The sequence below is a fragment of the Melanotaenia boesemani genome, chromosome 8 (genome assembly GCF_017639745.1).
Source record: "Melanotaenia boesemani isolate fMelBoe1 chromosome 8, fMelBoe1.pri, whole genome shotgun sequence".
In the NCBI taxonomy this organism is placed as follows: Eukaryota; Metazoa; Chordata; class Actinopteri; order Atheriniformes; family Melanotaeniidae; genus Melanotaenia; species Melanotaenia boesemani.
In genome coordinates, this window is record NC_055689.1 from 15,195,821 (window position 1) to 15,210,389 (window position 14,569).

Here is a 14,569-nt window from a genome sequence, read left to right on the forward strand (position 1 = left end):
TAGATAAATTCTACCTGTCTATTAAATGCATATTGGTCTAGCATGCCTTCAAGTGGGGTTGTGTTTTCTGTATATTGTCTTTTGTAGAACACTCTGTACCCTACTTGTGATGCTAATATTTGTAATAATTAATTTTTGCATTCAGAAATGTTTGAAACCTTCGACTGAAAAACCTGGAAGCACAACTTGCCGTGCTATTATCCTAAGCTCACAAATTAAATTTTTAGTGCTCTGTGGTTGATTAAATTTACAGGTAAGAATACAAACAGGAGTATAACATGGTCAGTGTAAGAATGTAATATTGTTGTAATATTTTCACACTAAATGAGCATGTAGCCTGTGTGCTTTCTTTCTATACTGATAAACCATCTAAAAATAGGAGACTTTCTTTTATCTATTGCCAGCAAATGAGTTTTCTTTCAGTTTTGTTTTACTTTTACTCCACCATATTCAACATCAAAAACATGCCAGAAAATGGTCTTGGTAAATGGAGTTAGTAATCAGTATGACTGCAAAGCGTAGAGGAGTTACACAGTGGCTTCTATTTTAGATCTTTATCTTCAGTCTTTTTAACTCAACTCAGCTGGAACAATGTTCAAGGCCTCTTTTAACAGAGATAGATGGAATCTGTGACAAAAAGTCACAGAAGTTGCCTGCAGAGATGACAAACTGTCACTGCCTCCATGATAAATATTGTTGATAGAAGCACTGCACCAGAAAAGGGACAAAAAATAAATGTGCTGGGGATTAATACCCATGACTACATCAGAGTCACTTAAACTGGAGGGTGGGAAAATGCTCAATAGCACCGTTTCCAACACAAGGCAATGATGTTAGTTGGGTTTTTTTGTCCACCGTCAGAGTGGCTTCAGAAGCCACCAGCTAAGGAGTTACAGATGTTCTTGTACTGACATTTGAGCCAACAACTAAAGTTAATAAGCAATTGAAATATTTTGTTTTGTTTATTTGAGCTACTGTTTTCTCATACACTCGCATGATCTAGTGCTTTATGATACTTTTCTTGATGACCATATTGCTCAGCCTGACTTTTGAGATTTACACAGGCTCCATTTAGTTTACTTCACGAGGTGTTGAGAACAGAGCCGCCCCATGTGGAAGACAAGGAAGTATAAAACAGTAAACGGCCAAAAAGGTCATAGAGAACGACAACTGAAGAAACTAATTAAGGGACAAACAAAGAGCAACAAAACACTTCAAATAAGGTTTTTTCTTATAATTTTTTTTTTCATTAAAACCACAGTACTACTCTCCACTATACGATGCACATGGTGTGGGTAGGGTTAACACGATTTCATTTACATTTGAATCCTCGGTCTCCAGCCAGGGACCCCTCCCAAAAGGAGGACCCAGTGGGGGTGTATGGGGGGGTGGGGGTGAAGGGGGGATGCACTGGGCTAGGGGGGCAGAGACATTCGCACACCGGCCGTCGCAGAGGCAGATAGAGAGCAGTCGGCATCACATCTTGAGATTTTTGTGCTGCTTTGTTACCTTGTACGATGACTGCAATGTGGTTCTGTGTGTGTGTGTTTTGAGGTGAAACCCCGTGACAGCAGATGGTCTCATGATCAACGAGGCAGCTTGTAGGATGGCAGGGGTGATAATAATATAACCGAATCATGCACACACTACTGTATAAAAATTCAACCTACGCAAACTATGGCTTTGTTTCTTCACGCACAACTTTTCAGTAGTTCTCTCTTGGAAAATGAGTGGTAAATTTATGGCTATACATACAGTATTGCTGGAATGTTATATATTAGCACAGTAAACATGTGTACCACTTTCACTTCGTAGGTTATTTATTTCACTTCCTGAGAAAAGGCGCTAAATGTGCTGTTGTGTCATACACTGTCGGATTGATTTTGTTTGTAATGCAAACACCTTCTTGTGAGTCTGAATGTCCTCCATCTGCCTCTGAGCATGACCCAACTATCCAGGCTGCTCCCCCCGGGCAGCATCAGTAAAGTCGGGTGACCACCAATACAACAGAGAGCAGAAATGAGGGGGCAGTGGAGGTCGCCACCTTCCACGCTCTCCCTTTCAGGGAAGGCGCATCAGAGGGGCTTGGAACGTAGGAAAGAGAAAGCACAGGTCAGCTTGCCTTATACCTTCCCTTCCTTTCTACCAGCAACCCTTGTGCACCTGCAACCCAGAGCTCTCTTTTGAATTGGTTACTGTGGTTATCTTAGCAGCCTGTACCCAGAGGTTTTATCTTCAAAGCAAAGCCCTCCAGGCCACAGGCAGCCATGATAGTTCTCGGTCAGTGCGCTCGTCCCAAACTCACACAGCTCATTTTGTGGTAACTTCTCACAAAGAAGAAAAGGCCAAATTTTGTTTCTTTTGTCTATTCGTCATATAAAGCCTGTGATTGTCAATGGATCCTTTGATTACTGAAAGAAGACATAATCATTGTAATGAGCTGTTTGACCCTATGTAGTCCCCACTACTCAGGTGTAGTCAAAATAAGTAATGAATGCTATCATTAACTGTATTTTAAACAATTTATGTGTTTTTTTTCTTTAGAATAAATGTTTTATTTAGCTGAACAAACTCTGACCTGTAACTCTGCATGCATGAACTGTAACAAGACTTGACTATAAATTCTCTTAACTGATTATCTGTAAGACATTTCTTTTTAAATCTGTGATGACACAAACTACAAAAAAGGGACATTTAAATGAAAAGCTAAATCTTGATTTCTTATCAAAATAGACAGATCCACTCATGTTCCAGTGCCAGTTTAAAACTTATCACCTATATTTTTTTACTTTATCCTTATAGACAATAATATACAAGTAGCCTTTTACTATTATTGCTTCTTACTGTCTTGTGCTAACATGTTTCAGCCACAAACTAAATAAGACCACAGTGGGGTCGATAGACCAGGGTAATTTTGTTTTCACAAGCCAAATTGAGTCATGGCTCCAGTATTGATGTGGGTGTTCAATTTTAGGTAGAGCCACAGACAAGAACTTATATTGAGCTTTCAAACTTCTTTGTGAGTCAGATGCTGTGTGTGTTTGCGTGTGTCAGACACGTTTCTGGGACGTGCTCATGCCTCCCCCGAGGGACCCCTGGCTGCGTTGTTTCATATCATTTTCATATTGAACTTTCTGGTCCCTCCTGAAGAGCTCCCAGTGGCGGGCTCAGATTTCCGGAAAGAGTACTCTACTGTGAAGTTGTTCCTGCGCTGGCCACGCCCCCGACTCCACACGAACAACAGTAGAAAACAGAAGAGGACAACCCCCAGAAAGGTGATGCAGCCCATCGCCGTCGAGACCAAGATGGTTGTCAAGTCCAAAGTGAACTTGAGAAAAACGCGTGTGCTGTTAAGATTGGTGTCGTTGAAGAACTCGTTGCTGTACAGTGAACGGTTAAGAAAAAAGGCTGAGGCGGCATCCAGCGGCTGGCCTCGCACTGTGAGTGTGGCAAAGTAGGTGTCATTGCCTCCGGCGTTACTGGCGATGCAGATGTATGTTCCACTGTCAGTAAGCTGGGCGTAGCGAATCTCAAGGGTACCACTAGAGAGAACAGTGATGCGTCCTGAACTCTTGGCTGTGATCCGTCTGCGCTGTGGTGAAATCCAGACAATAGAAGGTGCAGGTTCTCCATCAGCCCGACACAGAAAACTCACTGGTTGGCCTTCTCGAACAACCACCTGGGCAAGGTGGTGGACAGATGTGTAAGAATGAATAAATGTGAAAGATTAACATATGAAGCAGAAAAATCTGGCAATGTTACAGAATACTTCTTATGGCTGTAGAAGCTATTAAACAATTACAATGTGTTAATTATTAAATGTAAATTTTATCATCCTTATTACCTGCTGCATCTTACGGTTGCGTATCTTAGGTTTCTGGCATGTAAAATGATCGAAGAGTGCAGAATCGGTGAAGGCGCTGAGGCTGACCCCTTGCACCTCCATCGGCCCCGCACACACTGGCACTCTGCCGTCAAAGTTGAGGGTCTTGCGCCTTTGCAGGATCCACAACAGACGGCAGTCACACAACAGGGGGTTTCCGTCCACTCTGAGAGTCTCCAGACTGTTAACAGAGTGGAAGGAGCCCTCTTCCAGAGTCTGTAGATCGTTGGAGGAGAAGTTGAGGACCCGAATCTGTCTGAGGCCTCCAAAGGCATGGGGCTCCACTGTCATCAACCCAGTGCTCACCATGATGAGCTCCTTCAACCTCAGCAGATCCTTAAAGGCCCAAGGCTCTAGTGTGGTGATGGGATTAAAGGACAGGTTGAGGTGGGTAAGGTGCACTAGGTTCTTGAAGGAGGTGGAGGGGACAGAGGTGATGTTGGTGTTAGTTATGGAAAGCCAGTGGAGATCCAAGCCCTGAAAACTAAGAGGGGAGATGTATTCAAGGTATGGCCAGTGATCAATTTCCAGACCCCGTAAGTTGGAGAGCTTGCGGAAGTTCTGGTCCTCCAGGGCAGTAATGCTGAGGTGGCGAAGGCGAAGAGTGATCAGGCTGCGAAGGTAGGACAGTGTCTGGCCAGAGATGGATGTAAGGTTACAGCGCTCTACAGTAAGATCCTCCAGCCCAAGCAGCCCTGAGAATGCCTGGGGATCAGGAAAGCATTGCTTTATATAATGCATGATGGTCAGCAATGAACATACAGTGTGATGATGAGACAACAAGCATAAGAAAGAGGAACAGTGGTCAGGTTTGTTGTTACTTCTTGTTGTGAGCTTACCTTGTGGGATATATAAACCAGGTCATTGTCGCCAACCTCCAGATGTTTCAGATTCCTCAGATCCTGGAAGGTGTAATCCAGTAAAATCACCATCTTGTTCTCACTCAGATCCAGGTTGGTCAGATTGCCCAACTTGGCAAAGGCTCCCATGGGCACTAACTTTAGTTGGTTACCCCTTAACTTTAGCACTTTAAGATTTTGAAGGGTTGAGAAGGCATTAGGCTCTAATGTTGCGATGAGATTCTCACTGAGGTCCACTTCCTCCAGCCTTGGGTACGGTGTCAAATCACCCGCCTGCACCCAGCGGAGCCGGTTCTTGCTGAGGTCCAGGAGCCTTGTCTCTGTGGGAATACCTTCTGGGATGTTGGTAAGCCGCCGCCGCTGACATGACACTGACCTCAGCTGAGCTGAGCACTCGCATCGTGGCGGACAGGCCTGGCTGATCCCTGGCATAGTCGTGGTTATCATAGCGACCAGAGAGGCAGCCAGGATCCATTGACACAACCTTGGCCATGGCACTAAGGCACGCCCACCAGGGCCAGAAGGGACAGTCATGGCCCTGGTCCTCTGACTCCTCGCCTGTTGCAGGCAGGGTCAGTTCACCAGATACCTGCAACACATGACAGAGGGAAGAAAAAAAAAACTGTGAAAAGATGAGAATAAATGCATGAAGAGGAAATGAAAAACAGCCTATCATCTCTTGAGCTAAAAAAAAAAGTAAGCTGTTAAATGATCCACGTCACAGTGCACAAGCTCTCTTGCAGTAATATTTCAGTGAAAGCTGGGACGATGTGAGACATATCATGGCATAAAATTAAAATACGGTTGGTGAGACCTCACTACAGTAACACTGATTGCTGTAATATATTTCAGATAATTTGTCTAGTCAGTAATTTATCTATGGCTTAAGTTGAAGAGCTGATGGCTGAGAGCCGAACGTGAGCGAGCGTCTTACTTCAGCTGAATTCATGCATCTTGCATCTCCTCTGCTCTCCTTGCAGCAGAGACAGTCTGCTCCATTTTGACAAACACAATGAATTTATTATCACCACTCATATATATATTCTGAGCTCCTCAACAAGCACGTTATGCCTCCCAGCCTTTCACACCATACCTTTAAGATGTGAGGAGCAAAATATCACTGAAAAATCATATTATGTGTTTGATAAGGTCTGTGTTGATAAATGCTTGCGTAGGTTTGGCAGTTTGCTGGGTATGAATTAAAAATCATTCTGTTGCTCACAGCATGAAGATGAGATGAATCACTTGTGCTTTAACATTCCTTCAAGCAACCGGTCATCTTTCCCACGCACTGTTTTGAACATGGAAACAGTCAAAGAGCACCTGGCAGCATATCTGGAATATAACCCATGCAGGTAGAAGGAAATGGTAAGAATACTTCATATTTAAGGAAAACACTTGTAAGTAAAGAGGAATGGAAGAAAGTTTTTTGCTTTCAAACACTAATTGCACAGCAGGAGTCCTACATGTTAAACTCCCAACAATTGACTTGTTAATTTATTTTTCAGACTGGAAATGAGGGAGAATATTTTATCACCACAAGGGAATATCATGTTAAGATACACTCTGATGCTGGCAGTGGAGGAAGGCAAAGCCAAACAGATTAATAATATATGAGTTAGTTGGTTCTGAATGGGCAGCATTCAGAGGTTTGGTCACAAAGTTAAAAAAGCCAAAAGTCAGCAATCTCTCTTCCTGCTGTTCCAAGTCCCTTTCTCCATCAAGTTAGAGTCAGAAAAAAAAGCCTTTTGAGTGCCTAATCACATCCAACTGTTTTGGTGCGTTAGCATCAGTGGGCTCAAAGCGGATGAAGCAGGATTTTAGCTGAATTTAAATGATTGCAAGCAAATTCTGGACACATATGCATATCTGTCACATATTTTCCCACCCGATCACAGATAAGTCAACTGCAGCAACCTCTCTGGAGATTTGGTTTCATCTCCTAAAGGGTGGATATGTCCCTCAATTTTTTGTAGAACTGAAAGCAATCTGTTTACAGATCCCCTTTCTGTAAGATCCGATTGAAATCTGGCACAATCTTTCCTTTTGCTTGGAGACAATTCTCAGACACAGAGGCTGCTGTGCAGACTGCTGCACAAACTGACCCACTTAAGCAGCAACTCAGCTATGCACTGGCAACTGTCAGCAACTCACCATGAGCACAACAACAAAGCGGTTAGCCTTAGTCTTGTTGGAATAAGGCCCAGAAGAGGAATAAAGTGATTTTAAAAAACTAACACCTGTGTACAGATGTTCTTAGATAATGAGCCATTTTATGGCTGAAAACAAACAGCATCAGCAGCAGGTTACCTGGAGTACGTCTTCTGATTATTTCATGGTAGCAACATATTTTCTCCTTTACATACCTTTACTTTGTTTTACTTATATATATATATTTTTTTGAGAAATACACTGACTTTGGTAGAGTGTCTATTCCCATTGCACCAAGTCGCATGAGTAACTTAATTGTCAAAATTCTCTTGACTTGAATGAATTAAATGGCTAATTTAAATGTTTATTTTTATAGTAAATTGAGTGCTAGTATTTGGTGCATTTATTCTCCCATGTGGGTCTTTATTTTCTATTTACTTTAGCTTCCTTCATTTCAGTTCAAGAAGCCTGCTTTTTCTTTTAAAAAAAAGAAAAGATAATACCAGTTGTATCAGCCTTACTTATACATTGTTCTGTAATTAAAAATGACAGTATAGTAGAATGCTGGGCTCTATGGATTCTTCCAATATTGCCATTAGTAGTGAAAAGGACAATCTGCTGACATTTTCCTGTTCATGGACAGTACTGGTTTCTGTGTGAGAGCTTTCACAATGTTGCATGACAAATTTCCCTGAGGACTCTCCAAAGGGATTAATAAAGTATTTCTATTCTATTCTAAAATCTTAAAAACTCTGTATTATATGTAGATTTTGCTGTAGAACATATAACCATTTATTTAACCTGCTTTTAAACACTTAATATTTAGTTTAAAAAAGATGAGAGCACTCAGACTAGATATTTAATCTGCTGCAATAGTTGGCAGCATCCACATGCCTACCAGTCCCCAAGATTTCTTGAGATAATCAGTATTACATACTTAAGCTGTCAGTGGTTATAATGTTGTGGCTGAACAGTGTATATGTAAGGTCTGTGTGTGTCGGTTTTGTATCACTGACCTACTCTAAGCTAGTGTGATGGATGCAACCTGTCCCCACACCCCCCCGGAGAGTCATCCTACGGGTCAGTGGCAGAGCCACAGCATGAATCAATGAACTGACATCATCAAGGCAGAAAAGATCCTCACTGCTTGACTCAAGGACAGGGAGGCATCCTTAAGACACACACAGACTGCATCCAACACATGAACACAGAGAAGTCTATGCACCATCTATTGAGCAAGTGATCAAATACACTCTCTTTCTCTTACAATTGTTGCAGCAGGTTGTTAAATCAACAGCCTGTTTCCTTGCGTGGACCAGTGTTAAATAATGCAGGGTCAGTCTTAAATATTTTTCACAATAGCAGCACCACATCTGCACTACAAACTGGAAATTAGCATCTGGCAGATGTTATGGCAACATCAGGGGCAAATCCAACAACTATCCAGACAGCAAAGAAAGCAGAGTCTACCAGAGGCCAGCTGTCCAGGGGGGAAAGACGAAGAAGAATAGAAGAGAAATGAGTTCAAAAGCTAAATATAGTTGCGTTTTTGTTAGCTGACTTAATGAGCAGATGTTGTGGAGCAACAGCCTTGTCAAATTAAACATCAGCAGTCTGCACAAGCCCAACATTGATGACCACGGCCAGATGTTTCACTCACTGGTTGTTTAACCTGCTACAGTCAGGCTAGCCTGATTAAAAACACAATGTTACAAGAGAGGACTAAATACAAGAGAGGAAAAAATAAGACACACTTTGTTGTGTATGACTGTGGCAGTGTGACTGGCCGTAAATGGGTCATGCATATTGACTGGTAGGCTTTATAAGCCATTATATTTGACCAGCAGAGCGTAGATCTCCTCAATCCAATACCCCATACTTCAGTGTCCCCTCTTCCTCAGCTCTTCTCTGCCTTTCTTTCTGCCTGCTTCACAGGAACACACAGACACACACTCAATAAAAACCTCTCAAGAAATCACTGTTTTGCATGTGACGTACGAGCAGTCAGCAGGTTATTACAGAGAGCTTTTTTTATTGTTGCAAATATTTCAAAGAGCAAACCTGGGAAGTTTTTAGTTTTCACAGGAAAGCTGACAGTTTGTACTTTCCTTTGCTAAGTAGCTTTAGGTCCAATATTAAATCTGTGCTTAGTCACTGCCTTTTAAGCCCAATTTAAGTGTGGAATACAGCTTAACAGCTCTCTGGTGTGCCGAGTGGTTGAGGGGAAAAGAAGTGAACGGTCACTTTAGAGATTTCTTTTAATCTTAAGTTTAATTTATTTATTTACTTTAAACTATAAGTGAACAAAAGTTAATGGAAACAAAAGCAACACCCAAACTTAAACTAGTGATTATAACTAAGTAAACCTGTCATTACAGTGTAATTAGGATTAAAAATATGGAGGATACTGCTGCAGGAGGCTGATAGAGCAGGATCCCTACAGTGACAAGCGACATCACGCCCGCAGGGAAGCACAGCTAAAATCAAAATATTAAAATGAGAACACCAGAACACAGGAGGAAGAAGAAGCGAACAAGAACACTCAGTCAACATCCAAAAGGTTTCTGTCATTTGTCTTCTTCATGTTAGTCATTATAGCAACACTCAGTGACAGACTACAACTATGAAATGAAACCCCATTTTTCAAGCTGACATCAGTTCAGCTGGCTGCAGCGTGCAATGTGAGGGACACTGCCGTCATTTGAGCTGGCACAGAGAGATGATACTCTTGACGACATTTGGTGACATGAAGTCCTACTATGGCAGCATCCTCTTCCTTCTCTGAATCACCGAGGCGGTGAGAGTGGACTGATAAAGACTGACATGCTGCCTGGTTTGTCCTTCAGCTTGGTTTGAGCCAAAACACCAACCTTGGACTTGACTGCTGCCATAATGTTTTGCTGGACAACATGCCGCTAAATATAGTACTTAAGGTCATATTCTGATATCAGGATGAAATCACTTTTGAGAATCGTCCATACACACACGTCTGAAGTTTGAGCAGAAAAAGCTTATTTGCAAAAAGGAATTTACTGCATTCCAAAAAGAAGTAAATTAATGGAGAAAATACAGTATAATCATGGGATGAGGTAGCTGGCCACATTCTTTAGTCACAGACGAAGTGTAGATTTTGGTGGAGTTTGCAGTCTTAAAGCAAATGCACACCAGAGCCTATTTTTAGGAATGTGTTAAAAGTAAAAATTCCCTTTTTGTTTTTCTACTATCAAAGGGAAACTGGCTTATTTCAACCTTGTTTGAACTATCTATAGGTAATTATGGTTTCATAGTTCTAACATTTTCCTCAACCCCCCCACCCCTGGCAGGTGGGGATCTCCACAAAACCACAACAAGCTTGTTAATGAGTGTAAGACCATCTTCAAAGGAAACTCAAAAAGCTGAATACAATAGTAAATTATTCCATGAACTTCGAATTTTTTCACTTGTTCTTCAAAGAAGCAAAACGAATGACTGAGGACTCTAATAACAGCCGTGGGTTCCTGATCCGATGCACGACTTTAGTCAAATGCTTTGTTGTTAGTCTTCAGCAGGAGGCTTGTTGGTTGAGTAGGCATACCTTTAGGGTGGACAGGACACATTTCTATTCACACTGCAAAGATTTCCTGCCATGCAAGCTCAGACTACCTCTGAATGTGGCCTGTTGGATCAGATGCATAATGCAGTCACAAATCACAGCACTTGTCATTGGACCACACATGTTAATACCCAGTTAGAAAAATGCTCTCTTGTTATGTTATCCTGTGATGTCAGATGGAGTCCTGGTGTTAGGGTTAGGGTTAGTTTTCAACTAAAACCTCTGACAGTTTCCTGTAAGCCATTGTAAGCTGTCTGATTAGTTTGTGACTCTTCCTCCATAAGCACTTTCCTGCTTACTGTGTTCATGCACTCTGAGTTGATGAAATGCTGAGCTGAGGATGCAAGGTAACATATCTAAACTGTCAGTGTCATATATTCCTGACAATGTTATACTGCAGCACAGTGAGCTCATGCACACTCACACATCCAACAAAGCGCTTATCATCCTTTGGGGGAAGTATGACCCCACTGCTGAAGGCTATCTATTTTCTTGGTACAGGAGCTGTTGTTTCACATAACTAAAGATACTTTCTGACTCAGATCGCATCATACTGTTCTGTTTCCCCTTTAATCAGGTGAACCCAAAACAAATCACTGAACTTTAGGATTTCTTTGAGCTGATGTATGTATCTTTTACGAAGAAGCACAACAAAAAAGTGGCATAAATTCGTAAGGCAAGCTCTGGCTTCAGTTGTTTAACTGCATCAAAGTCTTCAAAAATCACATTGAAACTGAACATGTAAAGTGCATTAAAAGCAATACCTGAAAGCCACAGAGCAACAGCAACAAAGCAAACAACTAGCACAAGCTTAAAATAAAACCCCCACAAGATAATAAATAAATAAAATACATTTGGAGATTGTTAATGGAGGAGAGATAGTCAACCCTAAAATGACTTCTTCTTCTTCTTCTTAAAAAAACACACATGCCAGTAAACATTAACTACCCTAAATAAAAAGAAGAGAAATATATATTGGAAGCATTTGTTCATGAGAGAGACTAAAACAAAAAGCTGTGCCCACATAATAAATGTCCCTGAGTTCAGACAGAGGATGTCTTTGCTGGTGTGTGGGTGCAAGGTTGACAATGTTAAGTGGATTAGAAAGGAGATGAGTCCAGAAGGTTTTATCTGCATATATGTGTGTGCGTACATGAGCGTACATTATGCTTTCACTTTGAACTTTACCGACATTGAGTCCTCTGTGAGGGGCGTCGGCTCATCAGGGAGCTGGACTGACAAATCCTGACAGTGACACTGATAGCTTTAATCTGTATCAGTTTCACTCAGTGCAGCAGAAGGTACTCAAAGTTATTAGTCACATGCAGCTAATCCATAAAATATACTGACATAAGGGCAATGAACAGCCACAGAATTGCATATGGTAGATGTCCCACTCATGTCTGCAAGGGAATGAACGGGTGAAACAGCCTGACAGCTTTGTGAAGGAGGTAGGATTTGTCTGCTGTGCTGATAATGTCCAGAAGTTGTGTTTGAAGGCAGAAAGTGGAGCAAAGTGAGGTTTTGGCCAGACCTGGTTTTAGATTAATGTCATTGTATCGTTTAATACATTTATTAAAAAGTTATATCAGTTTGATGTAAATCTATTTTTGAAGATGATTTTCAGATCATTGCATTCCTCCACAACACTTTTTGGAATTAGTGCTGTCGCATTTAGCTTTCACTTGCACATCAATCTTTAATCCTTTTATGTGATATTCTGACTTCTTTCAAAGGCTAATTCACCATTCTGTCTTTTCATCTTCTTCTCTTTCTTCTTCATCTTCTTCTAAAGTCAGTCCAGTGTTGATTCTTGACTTATTTCTTGCCCTATCCCTTTCTTTTTCTTTTCCTTGCTTCCTCTGTGTTTCTTTGCTGAATCAGCCATGCTACATGTCTGAAACAACCAGTATGTTGATATCCAGTACCGGGCGAGTGATGTGGTGGTTTAAAGCAAAATGCAGCTGCCACGTGATGCCTTTGACTGAAACACAAAGTTATGAAGTGTGTTTTTATTTTTAACCCGAAGTTGCTGCAGGGTTAAAATGTGCTCCAGCAATGTACTTAATGAATGTCAGTGCACCATCAAAAAAGTCAGAAGCTTAGAGTTTAAAAGTTGGAAACATGTCATAATTTCAATCACAACTTGAATTTCATATAGGTGCTAAGAATAATCTGACATTTTCTAAAGTTTAAGCTTTGATAAAACCTGCAAAAGTAAAGAGTCTTAAGGAAAACTTTCTCAATATGAACCTAAGCTGAAACCAAAGTTAACTTTCTCAGTGGTTTCTAATGCATCTGTAGCTCTTTTCTGTCCAGCGTTTGTGTGACAAAAAACACATAAGACTTTATGCTCCAGTTCTTTGATGTCTTATGTTATTTTGTTCCATGTTTCATTTTGCTCCCACTCGCTTTGTTGTTTTCCACTTTGTCATAATGAGAAACAGTGCAGTGCTGTCCAGATAAGAAAATCCATGACAAACATCAATGAAGTGGTTTGTGTGTGTTTGTGTGCATGGTGTGTGGGCATGTTTCAATCTGAAGCGATTGCATCTATGCATAATTTTTTTCTCCTGTAATTATTTGCTCTGTGCTCTCTGCAAACACAACCTGAAAGACAAAGGTTGCAAATGCTTCTACAAGCCATCCACCTGATGACACCAACAACCATCCATTACGTTACATCAAGTCAGATTACACTACTAACTGGCAGATGTAAACAATGGAAATGAGTTGGAAGTATTCATAGCCTCATAAATAGCTTTTAGTGTCTCAGCTTTCATAGCAGTCTTTATATGAAATTCCCTGGGCGTGCACCTAAAATAGCTTAAACTAGAATCCTACATGTAAAACACACACACACACACACACACACACACGCACACACACACACACACACACACACACACACACACACACACACACACACACACACACACACACTTTCCATCTCATTTCTGCCTCTGTCTTTGTTTCCTCTATTTCTCTTTGGCTCTAATCTGACAGCTGAAGACAGTCCTGTCTGACAGTTCTGATAAATATACACAGAGGGATGGTGGGATTAAAGAGAAAAACAAAACATTGCAGCATTCAGTGAGTCACTTCAAATGCTGTTTGTTTTTTTTCTGAAGTGGAACAAACATCTAATAAAACCTGTTGTGTCCTATCTGTTGCTCAGTTGCCTTTTGCAACAACCTTGTATAAAACTGATCCGTCTGAATATACTGCGAGTACAAACATGAACCTACAGAAATAGTTAAGATGTTTGGCTTTAATTCAAAGAGGCATTACATAAATTTCCAACCTTAAAACTCAGCGTTCTGGACTCGTTTGATGACACAGTGACATCTGTTATGTGCATTTCTGGAGCCGTCACTGCCCAGGAGAGTCCCAAAGCTGAGCAACTGCACTATACACTATATTTTTCATCCAGGACGCCGTGTGACGTTTCAGCTGAGTTTTGTGTTACGTGCTGCGTCACATGCTAGCAAGCAAATATAAACACACCGGCCATTATGAACTGATTAAGCAAAGAAACACAAGAAGACATTATAGGAGGAAGAGAGGAAAAGAAAGATAGAATGAGGAAGAACAAGAGACAAGAGTCAAGATAGGACTGTCTTTTTCTGTGTGGAGAGAGCTCAGATCACAGGGAGAATGCAAGATGGATGCCAAATACGTTGCCAGGAGTGCATCACTGAGAAAATTGCAAAAGTTCTGTAATGCATCTTTAATACCTTCAGACTCAAACTACAATTTATTTAGCTGTAAAACAAACTCCAAATGTTTAAAAATGTTAAAAGGAATCTTTTGACACAATTCATCTCTTACCCTCAAAGTAAAGAACTCTGTGTTTGCAGATATTTGATTTAAAGGAAGCTGAAAACCCTTGGTCGACAATGATAAATATTCATTTAGTCTGAAGGAACAATTTACTTAATAATTTCTATAATATGGCTAGATTTGTAGTAGATTTCCATGACAACATTTTAAATAGAATAGATGAAGAAGAAGATGGCGGAAAATTCAGGTGAAAAGTGAACATTTGTCTGGTCACACTTGACTACAAAACAAGATATATTA

At 40.9% G+C, this 14,569-nt stretch overlaps 1 protein-coding gene across 1 annotated transcript in view; it reads right to left on the reverse strand.

Annotated features, from left to right (window-relative positions):
• Nucleotides 1–1,406: 1,406 nt before the first annotated feature.
• LOC121644500 (leucine-rich repeat and immunoglobulin-like domain-containing nogo receptor-interacting protein 3) overlaps nt 1,407–14,569 on the reverse strand; it is a 35,748-nt gene continuing 22,585 nt past the window's right edge. Inside the window, exons 2-4 of the mRNA XM_041992474.1 lie at nt 4,723–5,332; nt 3,845–4,588; nt 1,407–3,679 (exon numbers count right to left, since the gene is read on the reverse strand). Coding sequence (XP_041848408.1) covers nt 3,110–3,679; nt 3,845–4,588; nt 4,723–5,277 — 1,869 coding nt within the window. The 5' untranslated portion in view covers nt 5,278–5,332 and the 3' untranslated portion in view covers nt 1,407–3,109. The remainder of the gene's footprint in view (nt 3,680–3,844; nt 4,589–4,722; nt 5,333–14,569) is intronic.